Source organism: Alligator sinensis, unplaced genomic scaffold (genome assembly GCF_000455745.1).
Source record: "Alligator sinensis unplaced genomic scaffold, ASM45574v1 scaffold486_1, whole genome shotgun sequence".
Lineage (NCBI taxonomy): Eukaryota > Metazoa > Chordata > Crocodylia > Alligatoridae > Alligator > Alligator sinensis.
In genome coordinates, this window is record NW_005842053.1 from 142,420 (window position 1) to 169,015 (window position 26,596).

Sequence of the window (26,596 nt, forward strand, 5' to 3'; positions counted from 1 at the left end):
ACAGAGTAAATTGGCAAAATAACTTACATAAATAAAATCTATTCATGTTTATTACTTCATCTGCACATATTCCTCCATTCAATAAATTAGACTCTCTACCTACTGAGCAGTTTCTCATACCTAGCTATCTCACAGCTTTAGAATGTGGAATATTAATGTTAAAATTATGGCCTTGGGCAAAAATGATCTTTGCAATCTAAGTTCTGTTTTGCTTCGGACTGTAAAAAAAATGTTTTTAAAAGTTGAACTTCCTCTTCAGTTTTTTTCCAGGCAGCATAGACATTGACATAGGAAGGATATGAGCCTTCACTAGTTAATAACAGGCAATAATTCAGCAAGTGAGTCATTTGAAAAACTAGAGGCTGATGTTACACTCAGTGAAGTCAGTGACAACTTCCACAGACTGTAGCGATGCAGGATGAGGGACCCAGAGAGTATATTCCATTCTCTTACCGTGGCTATAAGAAACAGTTCATCAGTTGCTGAAAGAATAGACCCCTAGTTTGTGGGGGAAATGATTTTTGGTTTTTTTGGATCTTTTTTTAGTAAGTTCTACTCATTGAGGGCCAGAACCTGGTGCTCTTCCTCTCGTTGAGGAAGACTTTACAACAGCTTAGGAGCTGATTGTTTCTCTTTCATCAGCCAAGAATGATCCTGCAAACTCTTATGCCTGTGACTGAATTCACCTGTGTTTAAAATGATGAGTGCAAATGTTTGCAAGAGCATTACCTTAGAAAATAAAATCTGTGCTTAGATGAATTTGAAGCTCCATTGTATGATCAAATTTATCCCCAAGCTGAGGTGGGGACTGCTTTTCATTTAAAAAAAAAAGAAAGCTAAGATCAATTTTTTCTGGGATTTTTAAAAACTGAAAATAGAAATAGAAACAAAGTTACATTGGAAATAACAAATTAATTCACCCTAGACATGGTAGGAATGAACAAATGCATGGGAACCTGACAGTAAACCTTGAAAAAAAGAGTGAGATGGACTTGACGTCAGAGTTCTTTTTTAATGTTAAGACTGACAGCAGGAATACCTCATTCTTTCATTTGCTAGATGTGTCATCAACAGGGAAAGGTAACACGAACAACAGAAAACTTTATCAAAGCATTGCATAAGTTTGGCATTAGTGGCTCTGATAGAATATACAGGAGTTCACACATCATCTTCCTCCTGCAGACCTAACAGTGACAATAAGGCTACTACGCAATAAAAAAAAGAGTACCTAAAGTTAGGCTCCAAAATACATAATTAGAAATCTAAAGGTGAAAGAACTGACTTTTCCAAAGTGCTGAGCATACACAAATCTTGAAGGCAATGGGGGCTGAACTTCTGAAAATCAAGCCTTTTAAAGCATTTAGCCTGAGAAATAGGGGCTCTTGAAAAACAGTATACTAACATTCCCTACGAACCCCGCCCCCCCCCCAAAAAAACAAAAACAAAACCAAAACCCCAAGATCCAACAGGGGGTCCTCAGCCATGTAGCTAAGATTAACCAAACGAAGGATCAAAACTTAAAAGAAGCCCACTGTACTTCCTGGGTATACCAATTGTCATGGCCTTCAAGAACAGAAAAAAAAGAAAAGAAAAAAGATTGACCCAATTAACTATTTGCCCTAAATTGGACCAAGAAAAAAATTAGCACTTCTTGCTCTTCAAACTAAAGAACAAGCATATTATTAGCTCTTCCCTTTTAAGGTAAGATGTTCAAAGAGGTCTTCTAATTGCATATTAGTGAACAGCTTCTTGCTAGAGTTCAGCAAAAGTGGCTGCTTTACAAACAGAAAGTGATGCAGCAAACAAACAGAGTTTTAGGGATGAGATCTGTATTTGACATACACAGAGCCTGGTGTTGTATGCTGATAAGCCTTTGCTTGTCCAGCAGCAGCATGGCTACAAGTAAGCTAGCCTGAGTTTTAGGTTTCACATGGAAACAGGTCTTTCCTGAAATCTGACTCACATTTTTCCAAAGTGCTGAGACTGCAATGGTACATTATTCTCTAAAGATTTGCTACACAATTTTCTTCATTTCCCTTTAGGTTAATCCTAGCCTAAGTTCACTTCTACATGAATCTTCAGAGAAATAGTTTCTTTGCCAGTGGGCGCATCTAGACGTGTTGCTATGTTTCTGTAGTAATGCACTATGGCAATATAGTGTCTGCGGGCAAACTTCATAGCTGTGTCGCCATAGTGATGCGCTCCCTCAGTATAGCGCATTACTATGGCGACATAGCAGCTAAAAATAACCGTGCACAGTGTGCATAGTGCAGTACATGGTGCAGTATGGGCTGTTACTGTGCCATCCTTTAGTACTTCCAAAAGAAAGTACTAAAAGATGCCACAGTAACAACCGCACCATCGGGGCATGTATAGACGTGCCCAGTATTTACTCATAAATACAGACACTATTATATCTCTTGTACTTATCTGAATCCAAAATAACTTCAAATGTAAGATTTTCATGTATAGAAGCTAATTATCTGACAGTTGTTTTAAATTAATCTATCCCAACTCTGTGGTAGGAAAAACAGAAGCAGGGGGTAGTGGTGGGGAAAGCAGAAGTGTGAGGGGCAAGCAGCTTGACCCCCCACCCTTTGCCACCACCTCCCCTGTGCCTGTGCCTCTTGGCACCTGCCCCACTGCCATTGCCTCCCCTCATGCATGTGCCCTGGTGCCTGGGATCTCTGTATCATCAACAATAAAAGACTACTTAGGCCAGTGCCTCTAGGCATACAGAAATATAGCTCTGCAAGCAGAACTTAGTGTGTGGATGACAAAGCAGAGAAAAATCCAATTCTTCAAATATGTTGGTTTGGTGGGTCCTGGAATAGCAAAAAACAGGAGACTCTGCTTTATTATTGCTATTATTGTAAGCAAAATTATGCTAAACCCATGAAGCATTGAGAGCTGCTAAGTGAGAAAGGTATGGCTGCAAAAAGGAATGTAGAAACCTAAAATGAGGCATAGACTGAGTACACTCATTGAAATAATCTGGGAGAATTCTCCTAGGTTTATTCTCTTGGTAGAGAAATGTGCTGTGCATACGGTAATTTGAATGCTGAGGCCCTGAAGAGTGGAGAGCTCACAGTGCTGACACTGGGCAGCCAGGGCAGGCCTGTGCACACATTAGCATGCTCTGCAGGCTTCCTTAGTCTGCCTGGCAACAGATGGCACCAGTGCATAGAACAGCTCTGTTTAGCTGACCCAGACTGCCCATTGTTAGCCTGTGTTTCCCTGTAGCATAATGTGGGGATTATGAAGTGGGTGTGTTCTGCTCCCTACTGCAGCAGCAGTGAGCAAAAAACTGTCTCTCTAGGGCAGAGTCACGGGGGGAATGCTGGAGGATCATGTTTTCTTTTGGGAGAAGCCACAGTACATACAGGCATTTGCTTGAGCAGAAGAAATTCTCAGGAGTGAGTAAGTCCCAGCACAGATGGGGTTGGTCTCCATGGCAACTCCAGCCTTGCAGTATCATAGCAGAACTGCAGCTGGGGTCTTCATGGTGACAGGCTGCTGGGAGATGGAGTCCACTGCCGGCTGGATCCACACTTTCATAGATTCATAGACATCAGGGCTGGAAGGGACCTCGGAAGATCATCGAGTCCAGCCCCCCGCCCAAAGGGCAGGAAGTCAGCTGGGGTCATAGGATCCCAGCAAGATAAGCATCCAGTTTCATCTTGAAGGTGTTCAATGAAGGCGCTTGAACCACCTCCGGTGGCAGGCTGTTCCAGACCTTGGGGGCTCGGACAGTAAAGAAGTTCTTCCTTATGTCCAGCCTGAAACGATCTTGAAGTAGTTTGTGACCATTCGACCTCATCATCCCTTGGGGCGCTCTGGTGAACAAACGTTCCCCCAGATGCTGGTGGTCACCCCTGATAAACTTGTAGGTGGCCATCAGATCACCCCTGAGCCTGCGCTTTTTCAGGCTAAAGAGCCCCAGGGTTCTCAGCCTGTCATCGTAGGGTCTGCTTCCCTGACCTCTGATCATGCGCGTGGCTCTTCTCTGGACCTTTGCCCACCCCTGGCCTAATGGTTATGACAATCTCCTCACAGAGAGAAATCCAGTTCCACTCTCTGCTCCCAGGACTGTTTCAGATAAGCAGTCACTGGGGGAAAAAAAGTATAAGCAGTCCTTGGAACAATATTTGGAACCCTGAACTCCCACTGTCCCAAGTATTAGGGCTGTGCGAAACTTCGGTTGCTGACTCGATTTGGTGGAGATTTGACCTGATTCAGCAGCCGAATCTTTGAATCTAAATTGAATCAGAAGACCAGTAAAAAGGTCTTAAAATGATCCAAAGCCTCTGAATTAATTCAGAAAATACTCAGAGGAGATTCAGAGACTAGGAGATTTGGACAGTCCCTGCTCGCCACTGCAGGGAGCTGAACCCAGACTCCGTGCCGGTAAGCAGAGGGTGGTGGGGGGGTGGAGGATGTGGGAGGGGACCATGGGGGGACCCACACCAGGCTCCATCCCTTGCCTGCTCCCCCAGCCTCCCTGAGCGCCTTCCAACCCCCGCCCACTCTCCCAGCCCTGTCAATGGCTGCCCCGCCCAGCCCCAGCATCTCGGCGCTTTGAAAAAAAAAAAAGCCCCACCCTCAGGTGCTGCTGCAGTAGCCATCAGGACTGCTGGGGGCTCATGGCAGAGCCTCCCTGTGCAGTGTGGGGCAGCAGGGATCATGCCCTCTGCCTGGCAGGAACCAGTGAGTACGGGGCTTTTTTTTTTTTTTTTGGAAGTGCTAGGATGCTGGGGACAGGTAGAGCAGCCATTGATGGGGCTAGGAGAACAGGCGGGGGATGAGGCCTGTTCAATTTGAAGATTCGGCTGATCCAGCGGCGGCTGAATCTCTGAATCAGATTCGGCTGAATCGATTCAGGACAGTGACTTGAATCACCGAATCGAATCACTGTCCCCTGAATTGGCCAAGTCTGAATCCCAAGAGAATACTAGTCGCTTCACACAGACCTACCAGGTATGCATCCTGATCTGTTAACTGTAGGATTGTACTCACCAGTACAATAACTGGTGGGGGTGGCAGATGCGAGTATAAATGGGGCAACAGCTCCAGGTGCTCCCTTTGCGAGGAGGCACCAAAATAGGCACCACCACAACAGATGCAATTTTGAAGTCAGCACTATGGCATGTCATTGTCAACACCCAATGTCCTTTTCTAATTCAGCTCTAGAAAAAACTGAAAAAAACTGCCTAGGTGTATCAAGGGATTTAGGGACTACAGCACTGAATGTTGCAAGATTTTCTGACCAGATTTCCTGAAAACCCAACCAGAATGCTGCCACCCTTGATGTGCAAATCTAGAATTACCTGTTCAGTCCACTGAATATGTACTCCAGAAACGCATTTCTCCAGGCAAGCAACATGCCTATCCTCATAACAATTTGTGTAAGCACAGACTTGGCAATGGGTTACATTCACTTTCCGCATTGTAAATTACTCTGTAACACATGAGGCCAAGTAAAATTAGGTCCGCTAATTTTGGGAGGTGTACATTTTCTCCATTTGTATCATTAGAACTTTTTTTCTGAAGTCTATTGATCTAAACTGCTATAGCAACATTATGTGCTATCACATCAATGATCATTTTAACAGAACAAGTTAGTCAGCTTAAGGCCAGGGAACTAGGGATTGTAAGCAGCCTGTGCAGAGAAACCTGAAGTATTCATACCTATATCACAGCAACAGTCCAAGGTATTCATCTTTAAAGAGGTTATAAACAGCCCTGCTATGGGTCTGATCTAAAGCTTCACATAACACACTACTATTGGCTTCAGTGAGCCGTGGATCAGGCCTTTGAATATGACTCACAAGTGGGAAGAGGAATCTATGCTTTCCCCCATATATAGCTTATTACATCTAACAGGAATTTATATTATGCAATAGACTTACAGACCTTGAAGGATTATCTCTGTTAGGAGAAAGGTTTGATCAATAGCGACAAATTATTTTGATCAATAGCAATACACTGTAAATCTCCTCGTAATGATTTTTGCCACTGCATAAAGAGGACTTCCCTTAAAATAATTTTACTGCAGTGGGGGAAAGGGAGATTTTCGTTTGGCTGCCAGCCTTATTTCCTGTTCCCTCTGGGCACCTGCCCTTCAGTTATACTACTTGTCAGCTTTAAAATGTGCACTGCCTCTTTTGCATGCTTCGGATATTTAAAACTGTAAAAAAATTTACAGTACATCAGATGCTGTGGGAAGGTCAGACAAAATGCCTCCTTTCATTCAGCACAACATCATTAATAACCATAAACTGTCTCTTATTTTTTTTCAGATTAGCAGCACCTTCTGAGATGTTTCAAACTATCATCTTGGAACTCTTTTGGTTCATTAACAACAAGTTTTCTCTGGAAAAAAAATGACTAATTTTCCCTCCAAAATATATTTTATACAGCTCTGCTACATCAGCTGCTTCTTTTCTCCACTTTCAGAGGCCAACATGTCAATTAGCTCAGCCATTCACAGGCCCCTTCCCAGTTAAATGCAAAAACATAGATGCCTTAGATTTCATCCCTCTCCACAGTTCCTCCTTTAAAGTCATAGTTTTATGATGCCTATAGAGCCCATTTGTAGCAAAAAATGTTACAATGGTAAGCCTATGATATAATAAAAACTAGCTGAAACCCACAAAACATTTGCGATTACATTTTTACTGCAAAAATATTTCTTTAAAGACAGGATTTTTAGTTATCCTTTGATTGAATACTTTAACAGAATCAACACTTCTCACCCTTGAAAAGTCTACATAAAGCTGCCCATGTGTAAACACAGGCTTAGGAATGTAAATACATATTTTGTCAAAAGTCTGACCTCATGACTTTATAGTCATAGAATAAGAGGGCCCTTGTATATGTGACTAAGGGCCCTTGTACATATGAGGAAATTTCCCCTTTTAGTAGCTTAATTGCCCTATTTAACAATGTAATTGTGCAACAGCGTACACATTCAGTAGCATGTAACGATTACATTTCATAACTGTGTACACGTTTGGCAGTGTGTTTTGATTTAAATGACTGTTTTATGTAGCAAACTAAAACACATCCCATGTATTTTAGTTTGCTACATAACAAATTACACTGATATTCCTCATGTGTCCAAGTGCCTTACTTGGAAAAGGCGGTGGGGATGGTGCATGGGGTGCTGGAAGCCTGGGGATGCTCGGGGAAGATCGGGTTTGCTGGGTTTCCAGTGCCCCATGCACCATCCCTGCCACCTTCTCCAGCTGCCCGCACACCCAGCCACCCTCCTGTCGCCTTCCTGGGACAGCCAGCCCATTCCCAGGTGGTCCCAGGCAGCAGGAAGGCAGAGGGGATGGTGCATTAGGCACTGGAAGCCCACCAAGCCTGAGCTTCCCCAAGCACGACTGGGCTTCTAGCATTTCGTGCACCGTTAGATCCAGTGCATGCTGCCTGTGAGCTGAGGCTGCGCCCGTGCAGCTAGCACCCCACCTGGGTGGCCCCAGGGGGCACCACTGCTGCAGAAGGAAGCTCTGCAGCTCAGGGGCTGAGTGACCTGGTGGCATTTTGTGCAGGCAGGCTATGCCGAGGAAAAAACCAAAAAAAGTGGCGAGGGGCCTGATCTTTTTTTCTTTCCTCCCGGAGCCTGCCTGCATCTTCCATGGCCAGGGAGCAAGCTGCCGGTGGGTTGCACAGCCCTTGAGTTGTGGGGTACCTTAGTGCTTCCCTCCACGGCAGTGGCACCCCTCAGGCAGCACCCACCTGCCGGCACCCTGCCCGGGTAGTCCTGGAGGAGCACTACTGCTGCAGAGGGAAGCACCAGGGCCCCACCGCAGCTCAGGGCCCGCTGGCAGCTCACCCCCTGGTCACGGGAGAGGCAGGCAGGCTCAGGGGGCGGAAGGATTGGGACCCCCACCACTTTTTTTTTTTTTTTAAACTTTGGCAGCTACTCCATGGCAGGGGGCCCTGGTGCTTCAGTCTAGCTCTGACTTGCCTCCATATCTGTTTGACATGTATCCGGATCTACAATAATAAAACACTTATTCTTGCTGTGAGAGCACTCTGATTGGTTGTTTCAGTAAGCATTGTGACTGGCTGCTGAGACAACCAATCAGAGTGCTCCAGACAGACAGACTAAGCCTATTATTATTATAGATGTGTAAGCATGGGGCCTGCTCCTAACTCTGTTGAAGGAATATTGTCAGTCCTACTGTCCTCAGGAGATTCTGAGTCCAGCTCATACAGCTCTTTTTTCCAAGCCCTTAAGAGTCTAGCTTAAAGTAGTGATGCCAAGGAAATTCAGGGCTAAAGCTGGCAATCTGTCCTGTTGTATCTAAGTAACAGAGGGGTCTCAGAGCAGTGGATGATCTTTATGCCATATGTGCTGCAATTTCTAAGACAACAAGGTAAAGACAATGTCAATCTTCTTCATCTAAAATGCTTCATTGGTTTAAGGAAAGGACATGGCCACTATGTTATACTGGATGTCAGACTGGATGATTATAATGATCTTTCCTGGCCTTACTATCTTGATTCATGCGAGTAAATTTAAGCATGCGAATTAGATTTTGTAGCATTGTGCTAGCCTCAGAGATGATCAAATCATTTCCATTTTTAAAAGTCTACTTTATTCTTATCGGTGACACTAAATTTATTTTGCTCAACTATGATGGAGCTACCCTGGTCACTTTCTAACTATTGGTGTCAATATTTGCTTCTCAAGCAGCAGCTACTATGTTGTTCTACAAAGTCACTCAAAATTTGTGCTGTATTAAGGCCTGTCAAAATATGTGTCAATCTTTTTTTGTTGTTGTTTTTTAACTGTGTTGTGATGTACGCTATCTACTCCCATCCAAAATGAGGTTTTCCCCTCTAGTCAACATGGGAATAAAAAGCCTTGTCTTGGATTCAAGTACCAACTTGGGGCAGGCAATAGCTCAGCTCCAGCTTTGGCCTTAGGTCCCAGCCTGAAGCTGGAGCTGAGTGGCCACCTGCCCTGGTTCAAATAGCTTGCTTGGTGGAGGAGGGGCATGCAGCCAGGGGGGAATGCAGGAAGACTGCGGGGGGCTACAGTCTGCACCCATGCCACTTTCGCCCCTGTGCTCATGCCTATCCCCTACCTCCCCTCCCTTCAACTGTTCCCTCTCCCCTTATATTTTCTTCTGGCTTTGGTCTGTTCAGCCCCAACCCTGCTCAGCGATGAGCTGCTATCACATCTCCTTGGCCAGGTTTAGCTGGGACTAGGCTGGGGCTGCAATGCTGCTGAGTGTCCTGAAGCCAGAGCAGAGCTGGAGGAGAAGGTAAAGGCAGGGGGCAGGGAGTGGGATAGGTAGGCACAGGCACCAGGGGAGGCAAGACTAATGGGGAGGCAGGCTGCAGGAGGGAGTAGCAGGTGGGGGAGGCACGGCTTGGGCTGGGTGGCCCTGCTGCTGCTGACTTCTCTGGAGGAGCTTAGCTGCAGCAATTGGTGAGTGCAATAGGGGTGGGGGCACAGGAACAGAGGAGCAAGGGGTGGGGGTGGTAGGGAGTGGTGGGGGACAGGCATAGGGAGCAAGGGTTGGAAGGTAGGCAGTGGGCGCAGGCATGGAAGGACAGGTGGCAGGGGAAGCAAGCATGGGGGGGACAAGGGGCAGGAGAGAAAGGGACGGGGGTCTGGCGCCTCACCCCCTGCTGTTGCTTTCCTCATCATGACAGTGGGGAGAATTAATTTAAGACAACCTTCCACTAATTAGATTCTAGACATAGAAAATTGGAACACATTTATAATTTTCCATGTTAATAATCTAATTATTGGGGAGGGTCATCTTAAATTCAAAGTTGTCTTGGATTTGGGTGACTATGGGGGAAGATATCTCCTCTCCTGATCAAAGTTCTCAGGACAGTAGCAAATCATAGTAGGCACTCAACAAAAATAATAGTAAGAACAGCAATATCCTCATATTTCAAATAAAAATCTTGAGGGTTTTTAAAGTGGTCAAAAGAAACAGGGCATGAGGTGGATGCTAAGTGGAGCAAGTGCCCTTTCTAACAGCCACCAGAGGGAAGGCATGGATTGCCTGCCAACCAGCACATGCAGTACACTAGGAGAAAGGTCTGGGAACAGGTCTTGAATGCAGCTCAGTACTATAAATATCCAGGGGTTAATAGATTAACAATTCCACTCTAAAATCAATTTGGCACTTTATATTTCTAATGCAACATCTACTGAGGCCAGGGAAAAATTTCCCAGTATTTCAATGGGTAAGTGATCAGTCTCTGTATGTAAAAGGAAAAAATCAAGATAGGTCTGAGAGGGTCAGAGATGCCGTCACCAGAGGACAAATAGGTGCTAGTGCCAGTGACAGAACAGACTTTCAGGCATCAGGAAGCTAGTGGCTGGTTTTGAAAGACCAAGATACATTAAGTTTCCCTTTTCTAGCTTTTTTTTTCTTGTGAAAATACATATGAGGTGTAAATGGAAGCAAAATGGTTGTAAGAGCTGAAAAGAGCAATTAGTAGGGGGTTACCTCCATGTAGAAAGTTCTGAGAGTGGCCTGGTAAAAGCTCCTCTCAATATATATTATAACAAGCAGTTATATGATATATGATAACGAGCAGTTCATTTGGAGAACATCTGATAGAATTACCTTATCAGTCCCTTCCCCTCCAACCTCCAATTCCTGACTCTGTGTTGCAATAAGCTCTTGATGAATAGACCTGAACACCTTTGACACTGAACTGGAGACGTGACAAATGAATGTTTCTCAGGTGCGAACAAAACCTGTGAGGCCAAGCCTGGCCGATGCTTCAAGTACTACCTGCAAATAGTGAAGACACCTTGCTGTAAGCTCTGAGAGCTAAGTAGAATAATCAAAACCCATGCTTCTAGAATAAGTGTGGGCACTGCAAGGTCAGCACAGAGTGCTATAATAAAGAGCATAGCTTGTGAAAACAGCACAACTGAAGAAAGCCCTTTCATTCCTCACCTAGCATGTCACTTTCCATGGAACAGCTGCTGTCAAAAATACTGCCGGCATACTTAACTTGCCTCACTATCTTCAAACTGATCTTTCCAACAAAAAAAATTGTAAACAATGGAAAATTACTTCTTATAACCATGCCCTATACCTGGCAGCAAGACATCTATTTTCTCTGGACTCGCAGTGAAACAAGCCTGTGGCATAAGCTTATAACAATTTTTTTCCAGTATCTTCCTCCCACCCAAGAAGTTGCATTCATTCACATCTTCTGAAATAAAGAATGAATGAAAAAAAGAAATAAAGAACAAGTTACATACATAAAGCAATCCCACTTATATTAGGACTCCATTATATATAGTTTTTAAGCAGGGTTAAAGTGTATATAATATATATGTAACATAACATCTTATAATTGGATATGAGTAGTATGTAAGCATCTCAGTACAAAGGGTTAGAAACAATTATAAGCCATGATTACTAAGCATTAACAGAAGACTTGAGTGTATCAGAGTTGACTGACACTTCTTAAAATGTCTATTAACCATTTATTAATTAACTACTGATAAATGGAACCTTAATGTGAATTGTGATCCATAAAGGAATAGAATTGTTTTCATCCCTTTGACACCGGCAATATTAATGCTTGTATTAAATATCATTTTTGGTTTTCTATGTTTCTTGTATTTAATTTTTTTAATTTTTTTACACACAAACAAAAATTCCAATATATTTTTCTCTTGGGAAATTAAATTGAGCTTCACTTTTTATTGGAACCATGGTTTGTACGACATCTACCTCCCTAAGTTTCCCTGGGAGAACCCCCTTGCACACCTACTCCTAAATCTCACTACCTGCTTTGCAAAGTCCTGTTGAAATCATTGGGATTTTGGAGACTACAGAGGTCAGTTGCTCCTCTTGCTCCTCCCCATATAGGGTGCAGACAGATGTTCAGGCCCCAGTTCAAACACATGACACATTACATAAAACACCATGAGTTAGAGCACTGCCTCCCCCACAACCCAACAGACATTTGCCTGTTGGGTCAGGGAGGGATTGAGCCTGCTTGCCCAGCCCTCCTGGCCAGAGGCAGGGGCAGCCCCTCTCCCTGGCCCTATCCCTCCCTCTCAGCTCCAGCAGGGAGGGGAAAGCAAGCAGCAGCGAGCTGCCCTCTGGGCTTTTTCGGGCCTGAGCTGGATGTTGGGGAGGAAGTTGATTGGAGCGCTCCCACCTTGCAGACCCCTAACCCCTCCAACTGGGGTACTGGGGGGGAGCTGGGTTGGGCCTGTGGGGCTGCAATCCTGCCCCCCCCCCAGCTCAGGTTGGGAAAAGGAGAGAAGGGGAAGTGGGCAGCACTGAGCTGGAGTGGGGGTGGATCTAACCCCCTCATCTCACAGGCCCAGCCTGACTCCCTCCAGTACCCAATCCAGGGGGGCTTGGAGGACTCCAATCCATACCCTCTCCAGCTCAAGCTAGGCAAAGCCCAGCTGGTAGCTTGCTGCTGCTTGCTTCCCCCTCTTCCTTTCCTCTCCTTCCCTGCTGACAGCCCAGAGGTGGGGCTGGGCTGCATCATACCAGCCCTGCACACACAAAAAATGAATCCCAGGGAACACAAGTTCCCTAAGGTACTTTAAAGCAGAGTCCCTTCACCTGATTCCTCATTTGAGGAAGGTTAATTTTTTATGTGATCAGCCACTTGAACAGCACTCTGCAGCCATGTACATGTGACACAGCATGGCTGTAGAATGCTTTTTGGGGCCCAATCATGTGAAAAATGCAACTTTTGTCTGCAACCATATAGAAAGAAAGAAAAGTAGTTACCGTGCATGCTTCGTAAGCATAAGATCTAAAGTAGCCTATCTATTACCTTTTGGTTTCATCCAAGCACAAAACGGACCTGAGATCTGCATTTCAAATGTGGAAATATCTTACAGTAAACCTCACGGAGAAATTTTTAAAAAGAACCGTGGTACCTTTTAATTATTAAGCTGAATTTTGTATTTTCCATTCTCTGTGTCTATCAATTGATTTGAGGTGGTGGTTGTGGGTGCTGCTTTGATGCAGCGGGGCCAGAAGTCATGAGAGCAGAACCAGCGGGCGGACAAGCCGTCACGGCTCTGCAAGTGACAATGCTTTCACTTCAGCTCCTTCATCAGGGAGCCAGCTATGAGGGAATCAGGGAGTTGTCACGGTACACTAGATTTGGATGAGCGTAAATCCACAGGATATTCTGGAGGACAAAGCAGCTCTCAACACAGGGAGGGAGCAGAGTTGAACTGCAGGAGTCTGCTCCCTGCCTGTGCTAAGCACTGTGACAGTGACCACTGCAAATCCTTCCATATTTCTAGCCCCCTTTGTTGCCCTTCTCTGGACTTTTTCAGTCAGGAAATATGACATAAGCTTCTTGTCCTATATTCCCTTACTCAGGCAAAGCTCCGACCAAAGTTAATCAAAATTTTGCCTGAATAAGGAGTAAGGGCCTGTAGCTTCTGCTTTAGATTACAAGCAGTGCTTAGAACAGCTAGTAATAATGTAGAAAAGGATGGAATAGGTTTTCATTTAAAGCCTGAAGATTTTCCTTCTACCACAACCAGTTAATCCTTTGACCTCATCTATTTTGCAAAGATGTTGGGCAGAGATGCAGCTCGGTGGTCCTGTGCCCGAGGTGACAGCGGTGCATGGGGGCAGCAACTGTAGCCAGGCTGCCAGCAGTGGCAGTGGCTTAGCCAGCAGCGTGGGGCACTGCTCTTTCTGCACCCACCCCCAAGTCAGTGCCTGGGGCTGGTGCCCCGGTCATACCCCCCATATTACATTACTGAATTTGCCTCATCCCAGCCCCACACAAACTAAGTAGATTTTATGAGAGGGATTTCTGCCAGACCTCTAGGCAGTAAGGTGAACACCAGCCATAGGCACAAGGTGGGGAAAGGACAGCCTTGTGACTCCAGTGTTGCTTCCTACAAACTTTTGACCTAAAATAGAGGCGTATTGTGCATCCTTTCCTCTCTATGTGAGTTTTGTTGCTGCTGGGTCTCCCTAAAATGACTTCTCAGGTGCATGTAGAGCCCAGCTCTGCTGTAATGCAAGAACCATAGAGCTCCAACTAATGCTTGTATCACTGCTGCCTGCCCCAGTGCAACATAGTGGAAGCCACTCTGCAGCAGAAACCTCCAATGGCCCATAGGCTGCAGGGTGAATTTCCCCCAGGGTGCATTCTTAGCTTCCTTGTTCTAAAGCAAGCTTTATTTAAACTACTTTTTTCTTCCCCTTGGGGAGAAGGTAAATCTCAAAAGGCCTTGACAAATTATTTAGCTAGATTATTGGTGAAAAATGAGAAATTTTCCTAGGTGCCCTTTAAAATACTTTGTGGAAAATGCAAAATCAGCTGAAATACATTTTGCAATTACCTTCAAGCTGACAGTGCCTTCTGATGTACGAATCATTCTCGGGCTTCTTGGAATTCTGCCAAAGAGTGCCATTCACAGTTTTCCTCTCTAAAGTAAAAGCACAGAAAAGAGTCACCTGCATTCATATTACCCCTGTAAAATAATGGGAAAGTCTATAAAATAAAATCAGAATGCAAATCAGATGAGTGCAACAGAACACTGTAGCATCTGCTTAAACACAAACATGAATAAATGATTTTGCCAAAGTGGAAATGTGATGGATGAATGGAATTCAGTGTGGCAGACTACGAGTTCCATCATCTGTTGGCAGTGCCTGCAGTCCCATTTAACACAGTTTAAACATTATTACTACTACTATTACTACAGCCATTACCTCTGGTTTCAAGCTTTCCTCATTCTGTGGCTTTTCAATCTATTTTTGATCTTGCTGTTAGGATTTTATACAAATGCTACTTAGAATTTTAGAGAACTACTTAGTCAGTGTGAGCACCTCTAGCCCCTGGCACAGACACTAAACTGCTTAAACATCAATACTGCTTATATTAAAGCATGAAAGGGGCTAGTGCTTTAGGAGTGAGATCTTTCTCCATGGGGACCTTTATGCTGTGTAGCATCATGAAAGCCATGATGTCCCTTGATGACCACTGACTTATTATGAAATTACGGCCCTTACCCTGTCATTGTCAGAGAACTTTCATAATGAAGCCACTTTCTGGGCAAATTAACTATTTGAAGAGGTGTAGCAAGGTCTTTCAGTGACTGGGGCAGAGGTGGGGGCAGGGAGAATTAGGCTGACCACTGGAGGCAGGGGTAGGGGGTAGGGGAAGAGGAGTCTTACCTGTTCTAGCTTTCACCACTGGGGCAGCAGCTGCTACTACTATGGCTGCTGCTGTAGCAGTGCAGGCCTGAGCTGCTGCTGCTGTGGGATAGGCAGTGGCGTGGGCTCCTCAGGGTCTATTTCTGGTGCTCCATTCACCCTCCCCTCAAGCACAGAGCTCTGCCTCCCATGGCAAACCATCACAGGGGGATGTCACTCTACCTGCTCTTCCTCAGATACATAACTGGGCAGGGGCCACAACTGAATAGATAGGTCATAATATTCTTTAAAAGCACCATGCAATAACTCCTGAAATTTTACAAAAAATAACTTCCTTCATTAGTTAACTGCACTCATGACCTTCAGCAGCCAAGCGAAAACTGAATCTTTTTAACAAATGAAACAGAGAGGAGACTAATCTGATTAGATCAGAGGGGCTTGGGTTCTTTGTTTAAATGGATAAAACAAACACCAAACATTCTGCATGACCATTTCATTTCGGCCAGATTCTTAGTTTGGTTTCTGCTTCAAACTGAAATTTTTTAAGAGGGTTTATGGAGAGGAAATGGTGATGTGTTTTTTTTTCTCTGTGTGGAATCCAACAGCCTGAAAGCAAATTAAAGCCTTAAGTATATTTGACAGTTTACAATTAACATGGATCGTAACTGGTTTAAAGGGTTACTAACCAAATGCTTCACTTTCAGACACAGACTTCTGGATAGATCTAGAAGAAATTAAAAACATGTGTCATTATCTCAAACTTAGAATTAACAAGTAAAATAAGTTTAATCAAACATGGATAGCTGCAACCTAATTCTTCAAAGCAGTGCACAGGGATTTAGCTGTGAAACTCCTGCTGGTTTTAATTGGAGCTACCCTGCTTCTTTCATGAATAGGATTCCTCCCCTCCCCGCCTGCCCCCCCCCTCCTCTGCACATATACAAGCACACTGTCTACATAGGGATTTCTGGGCTTTATAGATATTTCTTCTGAAAATATGGTTGTTAGAGCCTCTTTCTGGAATGAAACATTGACAATATAGTCAAAGAGCCCACTGAAAAGGCCAAGTGACAGTTTTCTTGTAGGGATGACCTGAAAAAGCCCAGATCCTTAGCAGACTTTAGAATCTGGAATTTGGTGCCTCAGCAATGGACTAAACATAAGCTCTGCATCTGAACAGATTTAACATGATGCTTTCCAAAATCTAGATACATATCTTATGCCTAAATATGATATCTATTTTTGGCATATCAATATACAAACACACTAATTCAATCTACCTGCATCCATATGTAGCCATTTGCCTGAATAAATCATGATTAAAGAAGTATATGCTAAATCCATTTTATCCAGCTTACCCCAAAATAATTGTTTGAGTTATTGTTCTGTGGGCCACATTCAAACAGAATTTCTATGGCAGCATTGGCATATAAGCACTGAAGTGGTCAAACTACTCTTAACAAAATAATCCTTAGGCACTTATGTGTGATCTTATTCTCCCTCACTCACGTCTGTGGAAAACCACTGATTCATCTCTTTCAATGAGCTGTCATCTGAGTTTTAACCCTAAATCATAAAAAAGCAATGAGAACAAAGTTTCAACCAACTTTTGTGCTAACTCTTAGGGACTTAAGTAGATGGAATAGGTTTGCGTTTAGGTGCCTAACAAGTGGAATAGTATCTGGCCTTGATTTTCTTCCAACTGATTAATTACTAGCCAAATAGATTGGATGAATCTTTTTGCAGTCTGCAGGTTGACAACTTGGATTATCACATAGGTGCTATTTGCACCATGTGGTTGGTCACCTCAATCTCATGTTACTGTTCTAAGTGATCGGAGTTACTGAAAATATATTATAATGAAGGAACCACAAATAACATGGTTATGACATACAAATAACCAGGTATGCTAAAGTTCATTAAATTTTTGAAATGTGAGACTTTCCTGGTAACATGGTAATTACTTGAATACAACAAATAATGCCTCATAAATCAGAATCTTTGCCTGCAATTTTGAGAAATTGCTTGTGAATCAGTATTCTTACTTTTTGACCAGTAGCAGAGCAAGATCAGCTACCAAAGCAATAGAGCTCTTACTGTTTCTTCCAAATCTTTGGTGTGTGAATTAGAATTTCTCAGAAAAATTTATTCATAACACAAATACTCTAAAGTTAATGCAGCCAATATTAAAAAACAAAACATAACTATTTACCTGAATCCAAGCTGACTTCAAATTTAAAGATGACCCCCAATAATTAAATCCATATATAGAAAAATTATAAATGTGTTATAATTTTCCAGGTGTAGAATTGTTGGAAGGTTGTTTTAAATTTGTCTCTCCCACTGCTACAGAGGAGAAAGCAGTGGCAGGGGGGCAGGTGTCCCCCTTGTCCTCTACGTCCCACTCACTTCTTCCCCTTCCCCCCACAAATCCTGCCTGCTCACTCTCCAGCTCCTATGGGCTCCATGCCCTGGGGTGGAATCTAGCGAGAGATAAAGTCACACCTGACAGTAAGGAAAGGGAGGGGGAAGAGGCTGCAGGAGCAGGAAGGAGCAGAAGCTATAGAGGTCAGGTAGGGGCAGGGGCAGGCAGCTGCCGTTTGTCTCACTTTGACCCTGGCTCTCCTTGTATTCAAATCCAAGGAAAGTTTTCCCCCCCATTCAGCATGGGGGAAACCGCCACTTGACTGAATACAGTATATGACCCTATGGTATCTAGGGATTTTCCTGTCTGTTACAGACAGACAGATTAAATCTCAGTCCAACGTTCCATTAGATGAAATTTCATTTGAAATAGACCATTCTATTAATGCAATAAACTGCAAGCTCAAGATAAAACGAATTTTCAAAAAAAATATTCCTTTCCTCACTGAATTATTAATACTTAGAGGTCATTAGCCCAAATGATAACGTTGTCTGATACACAATTTACTTGAACCATGGTGCTGTCACAGATACACTGGATAAAATATCGTCTGACTTGGTTAATCCAAGTTATTTTGTAAACTAATTTTTTATTTGGATTAAAAACAACCCATCTTCTAAAGATTATGGGGTCAATGGTACAAACATGCCATGAGGTGGGTTACCATTTCAATCTTTTAGAAAATCAGACATATGGCAAGCCAAGCTCAGATTAATAAGGACTAACATTATTTAATGTTGGATGCTCTGGTTCTGTTATTCTGAAAAGAAGCTTTGTGGATATGAACAAATGATGTCAAAGAGCTTTAGTAATGCATTCCAAGCTTGTCACTTGTTTTCTATTCAGAGACATTAATACAGATATTATATGTAAATTAAATCACAAGTAAGAGACATAATAAAATGGGAAGGCTGAAAGGTACAGACAAAAATTTTGACATTCCATGGAACTAAAAAGCATCTGAACTTACTTTCTCTTTTTGGTCAGGGTGTTTTCAAAGTCAGAAAATTCCTTTAAAAATAAAGACAGAAGGGACATAATTTTTGAAAATCAAGAATGTTTATACATGTATGTAATTTAACTTACATTTAAGACAAGCAAATTTTTATATTCTTTTCATTATTGAGTTTGATACACTTTTTAAAAAATAGTTTAGCTTAGGGAGGTATTGTACCATAGAAAGATATGTAGTTAGTGTCTAAATGATTTGCTTTTCAAAATTCCTGAACTGATACCAACTGAGTATGCAAGGCTCCAAAACTGAAACTTAACAATCACAACACCTAGAAAAGAATTGACCACGTTGCCTTTATTAACCAGCCAATGCTATATTTCTTGTATAAAATTATTTTTTATAAATATTGTCTCTCAAAAACAAAACACCTGTATAGGTTATACCTGCCTACTGCAAAAGAATTTGGTTTGGGACATAAGAAGAAAGATGCAAGGTTTATGTCATTGGTTACATGCATAGGAATGAGGTTTTTTGAAAAAATAGCAAGAAGCTCTGAGGGGTGAAATCCCAACCTTTTAAAAGTTAGTTGGCGTCATCCTGGGTCCTGAAGTTAATTTTAATGATAGGAAAGGCTCCAGAAACCAAACCAGGATAGAACAGGATATCTGATCAAGATACTATTTTGACACCTCTTTAGACAAAATGACAGGACAATAAATCAATTTCATGTCTATTGCTGCCAGCATTGGAAGCATAAGATGGTGTAAATTTCCTATGATGGACATTACTTCTACTGGAGAGACAGCGACACACACTAAAAAAGGAAACATATTTCCCTGCATACTTACAGTTTTGTTTGTTTTAGTTATTTTCAGCTACTATTTTCAGTTATTGCCAGCTATACCAACATTTTTATATTTTGACCATGATAATAGTATCTAAGAAAGTAGCCCATACTATATGACAAGAATCCATACAATAATTAAGTATAAAAAAGAGTATTTTATTTTTGCTCTTTTCCCTTCCATTTGTGTTGTCTTTTCCCAGTGTAAAACCTACTAGAGGTAAGAAGAAAAAGGAATGGAGAGGAACAATACTTGTATTAAGCCTTTCTTGTAGACTGGGTAAGAATGGAATATTTCATTATATATTGGGTGGGATGTTTTAGTTGGGTATAGGAGGTCTTTTAAGTGTCTTGACATTTGTGAATTTTGATTATTATACATGGGGGGGGGGGGGTTCCCCAAGAATGTTATGCATCACTGGGGCTGCGCGCCCCATCCAAAAGATCTGGGAGAATCCTGCATTTGTCCTGCATTTCTCTTGCATTTGTCTTCCAGGTAGAAAGACTTACCTGAGCAGACACTCACATACTAAGCTCCTGAGAAGAGCATAAAACTTACAGTGCTGATCCTGTGCAGCTAGAGATCCCCTTTACCCACATCTTGGGATGATCTTCAGGCTCCCTCAGTCTGCCTGGAGACAGATGGCAGCAGTTCACAGAGCAGCCTTGACTTGCTGATCCAATCTGCTCAGGGTCAGCCTGTGTCTCCCTGCAGCACAATGTAGGTATTGCGAAGAGGACATATTCTGCTCCCTGCTTGACTGGAGCAGTAGAATCCAGCCTAAGTGACACACTTGGGGGAGAAAAGGGGAAAGCCCAGGAACAAAGCACCCTAGGATGCTGGAGCACTGTGCTGTGGTTTCTTTCAGAAGGGAAAGTATACGGGCATTCACCCTCCCAGGAGAAACTCTCTTGGGAGCAATTTAACCCTTGTTGTTCCCAGGTTATTTTTTTCCAGAGCAGTCACTTTTGGTGTTTCCCCAGTAGAATTTCCTAATAGAAAATGAATGTCTGTACATGGCCTGGGTTTGCACGTAGCTATAGTATACAAATAAAAAAAGTGCACAATGTTCAATATCTGCTTTGAAATATTACATGCAATTTAAGATTAATGCATTGTGGATAAAAGCACAATATTTTAGCCTTAGGCACAGGTATGAGATTGTTCTGCAGCCCTCAAAGAAATGGCTGTGTTAGATTAGCTCGGGTCTTAACATACAGGATTCTACATCACAAACCAGAATTAATAATGGACTTTTGACTAAGGCAAGGTCTGGAATTTCTCCAGATAAAAGACAATCTTCCTAAAGGTTTCAGACTTGCCATCTCATCATAGTATCTATCAGGCAAAAATAGTGTGTCCCACAGAAAATACTACATGATAAACTAGGGAGTGTTCATGGGTATTAATTACAATGAACTTATGATGCTATTTCAGATAAAAGGGAAGCCACAACTTGTGAGAAGAACTCTGTTTACTTTCCTCCATTTTTAGAGTGTATAGGAAATAGGTGAAAGAGTAACATGGTGTTTCCCAAACTTTTGATACCTAGGGTGCACATTTTTTCTGGATTAAAATTGAGAGCACATATCACTCATACCCAAAAATGTGGTTTGTGTGCATATATATTTCAGAAAAGACATGGATGGGGGCCTTGAGGCTAAAAAAAATGAGATTCACTGATCTAGCTAATGCCACTTATGAGTGGCAGGGGCAGGCCTTAACCCTCCTGTGTCTTGATTTTTCCACTGTTAGCCCCTTCCCGACCCCCCATTTGTACCTCAGGGGCATGGACAGCCCGTGCAGATGAGGTAGGGTCTCACATACTGGGAACCATCCCCACAGCCTCTCCTGCTGGCCCCAGGAGTGTGGGAGGAGCTGAGGGGATGAGCTGGGCTGCTAAGACCAGCTTTGTCCATGCATGTATCTGCCTGCCAGCTGCTGCTGGGATTGGGAGAGGAAGCAGGGGAGAGAGGAAAGGAGAATGTGGGCAGCACAGGGGATGCCTGAAGGCAGCCCCCAGTGGAGAAGCCACAGTTACTACTGGAGTAGTTGGGGCAGACATGGGATGCTGGACAGGGGAGGAGAGCATTTACCTCCGCACACAGGGGGATCCTGTGGCACACTTCCATTTCTCTCACGAGACACACTTTGGAAAATCACTGGAGTAACATAACCAAGAGTTCCTTATGGAAGCAGAGTGCCAAAAATAGCTATAAGATATCAAGATGTTTATTTCAATACTGTTCTCTAGAGGAAGGACTGTTCTTAGGAGTCAGAGGCCATAGGTCAGTATAATTCAAAATGAAATACTCTACAAATCCATAGTAGCTCTCTATTTTGTACTGAGTTGTAGCTCTCCCTTGTAACCAGCTGTTCCCAACAGCTGTTCATTATCCAGAATCCATCTCTTTGAAATGAAAGTTGTCAATAGAGATAGTTTATATTGATATCAGAGACTTTTCATTCCTAGATTAGAAATGAGGGAACATTAAATCCAACTGAATATGGAGTAGACATTGGAAATTAACTCTGAACGTCCCCTTTTCAAAGAGAGAAATACTGAACCTCTGTCTATCCATCCTTCTGGAAAGAATGAATATTTATATCTGAGAAATCTGAGATTTCTTCTCTATTGGCAGCAAACTGCTTGCTCTATCATGTGAGATTCATGTTTCAGAGCTCTCTTAAAATCCAGCTAGACTTTACCTGATTTAGGACATGCAGGGGTAACGAATATAGTATTATTGATTGGTACTAATTGAAAATGACAGCATAAGGATAGCAAAATGTATTCAACAGTACTATTCATGCCATGTCCAAGATAGATCGGCATGTTTTTCACACACACAAAAAAACTATTATTGTTTGCATTAGAATATCATTATAGCTATGGGGGAATGAGATGGACTTGTACCACTTCATGAGCAAAATTCCTGACTAGGTTTTAATTGCAAAATCTTTACTGCTGTGATAGTAAAGAAAGAACAAAAAACAATGCAACTTGATTTTCAGTTCTCAGGGTTTCAGATCCCTGGCCAGCAATTACAAACAGTATATTTTTCACTTACAAAAGTAAGAAAATATGCTACAGAAATCTTTTAGGAGAGCAAAAAATGAAACAGTTTATTACTACTTTCAGCCTCCATTTTAAGAGTATAATTACACTGATAACCTCCCCCTCTCCCCGCAAAAAAGAAAAACCCCAACAACTTTACAGGAGAATATGCAAAGTAAATCTTTCTAAAAATATATTTCAGAACAACTGAATCAATATTACAAAGAAGCTAAAATATATATTCACAAAAATTCAGAAATAATGTTGTTTTTAATGGGGGCAGTCCTTCCCTGAAGTATAGAACACTGCCATTTTTGACCATACCAAAATCCACGTACACATGAGTTCATGTTGTTATCATTATTATACCAATAATCCCTTTCTTACATATTTTCATTAAATGACTCTGAAAGTAGGGCAGCATTTTAAATACTGATTTAAAAAAGAATGGACTCCTTTAATGCTTGCCTAGAAAGCCTGTTGCTGTGAGAGTTGCAAGGTGGCAGGAGAGAGAGGATCATTTTAGTTGAATGGTCCTCTCTGAAGCACACCGGAAATCAAATGCCCATTATAACATTGTAGATTAAGGAAGGTACTATGATTGATTTTGATTTTGCTGGCAACAACTCTGAAAGACTGATAAGTTATCTGGCATTTTTCAGATACACTGGGAAGCTGATGACATCATAGGCAGTGGTCAAAAAATGGGTGGAACCCATGGCATCTGACAACCGCAAAATGACAAAAAACAAATGAAATTTTCTTCTTGATCAAGGCATTTTTTTAAAAAAGGCTTAAGAAATGCATCAACTCTTCAGGTAGGAGAATGAAACATCAAATCATAGAAAGTACCAATTTGAAGGATTTATCATTGATGAAATAGCCTTTATGATCTCTACTAGATTGAACTTCTATCATCTACGTCCAGCTACCAGGGATTGGGGGGACTGGCATATCCATAGCAGGGGTGAGGGGAGTTACCTAGGCCAAGAGGACATAGTCAGGGGGGTTAAAAATAACCCATCAGGGTCCTGGGAGTAAGAATAGCATAGCCCTGGGACTGTGGCAAGCTGGGTTTTCCCAGCCCTGGGGCTGTGCTGTGAATGCATATGGGGATTACTAGGTCAGGTTAACCCCTTATCAATCTAAAGTTAGTATACCTCAGAGGTGTACTAACTTTAGGTTGGGTATGCTATTTTTAGGGTGACCTATGCCTTGTGAACATCTGCACACAGACATTTAGATCAACGTAACCATGGTTAGATCAATCTAAATATAACACTTACTTGTACATACCCTAACAGGGCTCAGTCAAGTTTGCATTTTTTTTTGTTTATGTAGGATGAGAGAGCAAAAGGATAAACCTATCTAACCCAATCGATGCCCCTGCCATAAGGTACATAACAAACAGAAATAAAATTCAACAGCCAGTACAACACAGAACTGTTCTCCTTTACTCCTTTTTCAGATCTGATTCCTTACAAATGACCATCTTAGCAGGTCTCTCCCCAAATATCTGCATGCTCAGGTCAGCAAATCAGGACTAGTTTTGACCTGTTCAATGAAACTTATTCCATGGCCAAAGGCCCCTTCTTGAGGATACTCTACTACAACCCCAGTCCTTTACCAGAAGCAGGATCAATTTTGAACACCTTCTCTGCCCACAGCTGCAGCAGTTGGGCAGAGAAAGAAGTGGCCCTCAAGAAGAAATAGTTTACTACCACATGTCCCCTTTCCATGGGGACTCATACAGATTAAATACATGCTATGAGCTTTGATTGACCCTCAGTTTAGCATTTAAACACCTGGCTTAAGACCATACTGACTGAACAGAGCACTTAAGTACACACACTGCTGAAAATGCATGAATAGGTCCTACAGTCAGAACTTTTCATGTAATGGGGAGCAGCCTACAGAAGCTGAGTGATAGATGTAAAAATGAGAGAGAAGTACAAATGATCAGTTAATAAGCTTAATGGCTCCCTCTAAGGTGTAGGTCTAGTAACTCACATGCTTGAAATAGCAGATAAGATTATACACAGTCCTTTGGCCTCAGCAGCATTTTTCCACAGGACTTACGGGCTGAAACGTCATCCCTAATCTTGTTTTCCACTTCCAGAGACTATTTTATATATAAGCATGTTGATTTTATAGCTAGCACAGTGACACAGCATTTAGTTGTTATTTTTAGTTAACTACTGAACTGAGTCCTCCTTCAAAACACAACAAAACAAAACCTACAACAAGCTGTGCAAGCCTCTTATTAATTCCTGGTGCCTCAGCAGTTTGCTTAACTGATTTAGCAGCATTTTTATTGATGTTGAATTTTAATTGGTGAAACTCAAGTGCAACATCTCTAAAATATTCCAGTTAGGGAAACTAAAATATATGACATGGGTGAGCGAGGGCCAAAATGATAGATTATTCTGTTTACTGTTGAGTATGCATCTTTAGTGGACAATCCAGTGCCACTGAAAAAAAAAACCCACTGAACAATATGCAAAATGGTTTTGATGCAATTTGTGCAGATTAGTATCTTGGATTTTCTAATGCACATCAACAGTAAAACCCATCTGCTTCTCTAGTCTGGCTCAGTGAAAATAAACAGTTTTGTTGGACAGGTTGATTATTTTTTATTTAGTTCTGTGGCCCAGCCCTACATTAAAATAATGAAGAATCTGAATCAATCCAACCAAACCAAGTGAAAAAAAAAAGATTAAACTGTTACTCCACCCTTGATTTTCACCCTGGGACACATGCAGTTTTTCAGCATGGAGCTGGATGTTGTGAATCTGTGTCTACAGTAGTTCTACAATTTAAAGGATAATCTTTATTAGCCATCTATTACGAAGTGCCAGAATTGCAGTGTGAAGTTATATATCATATGTATGACAGTATTGTAGCTGAGCCCAAAGCTCTGAGATCAATTAATTTACATTTTGAATTCGTTTCAGCTAAGTCCAGTTGCTACAGATAAGCATGCCTAAAACATTAGCACAACTGTCACTAACTGGCATTGTGGCTAATAGTCTCATCTGAGGAGGCTAAGGCTGTATCGACCTGAAGGCCAAAATGCTCTTGAAGGCCCCACCTACATTATGAGAGTAATCATGTTGCAGTAGAGTCCTGTAATATTGTTGTAGCCACACAACTGAAGTATCTTTTTTTGCCTACAGAGGCAGAAAAGACCTGGCAGAGCCACGTTAGAGAAGCGTTTCTTTGAAGAAACAGCTACATGTAAAACATGGTTTTCACATATGCTTATTTTTGGCTAGTTATGCAGACATATGAACAATATGTTGCTCTGTTGCTTAAAGAATAAGAAATTATATTTTTCTTTAGTCAGACTCTATGTATATGTCACTATCATATTTCAATCTGGTTATTTTCTAAAATACAGTAGAAGTGGTGTCACCCAGACAAGTTGAGGTACACTGACATGGCTCAAATTATTGCCTTTGCTGTTCTATGTAAAGGAAGCTGTATAATGCCCTTTCCAGAGAAGTTTCCATTCTTTGTCATGTTCAGACCATTCACAGAGGATTTAAGTCTCCAGGGTTTTCAGGTTAGAATCTTTCACCAGCACTACTAATAAACTTTCATTTACAAGGGGAGGTAGGTTAAAAAAAAAAAACAAGAACGAAAATTCATTTCTCTCGATGAACTCATATGCCATCTGCAATTTACATAATGGGAAAAAAGTCCTCTTTCTTCAAAAAGGAAAACTCTATCACTGCAAGGGATTTCAGGAGAATATCAAATTAATTTTTTGCTCTAGATCTCTGAGATTCAAATAACCACCTGCTCCAATGAGACTTCCCAGCATGCACTATCTTGGCAATGGCAACACTATAGTATCTGCACACATGCAACGTGGAAACAGTTCTTTTTTTTTTACTGAAACGTATATGCAACTATTTACACTGAAGAGGTAATGGTTTTGCTACTGCCCTTCCAAGGATCTTGTGGCTGGGCGACTCCCTTTCCCATATCCGGAAGTTCCTGCAATTATGGAATACCACATTTCCCGGATGCTCTGTGTGTCCAAGACGATTCACTCTGTCATATCTTCCTCTTTTTTCAAAAAACCTAACTATGCTAATGACATTAAAATAACAACTATTACAAACATAAACTAACACTTCTCAGTCT

The 26,596-nt window shown here is 42.1% G+C and overlaps 1 protein-coding gene across 1 annotated transcript in view; it reads right to left on the bottom strand.

Annotated features, from left to right (window-relative positions):
- Window positions 1-26,596, bottom strand: part of LOC102378130 (SAM domain-containing protein SAMSN-1) — a 134,793-nt gene that overhangs the window by 93,823 nt on the left and 14,374 nt on the right. The window contains exons 3-5 of the mRNA XM_014519605.2: window positions 18,557-18,597; window positions 15,848-15,885; window positions 14,345-14,431 (exon numbers count right to left, since the gene is read on the bottom strand). Of these exons, the coding sequence (XP_014375091.2) occupies window positions 14,345-14,431; window positions 15,848-15,885; window positions 18,557-18,597 (166 nt within the window). The remainder of the gene's footprint in view (window positions 1-14,344; window positions 14,432-15,847; window positions 15,886-18,556; window positions 18,598-26,596) is intronic.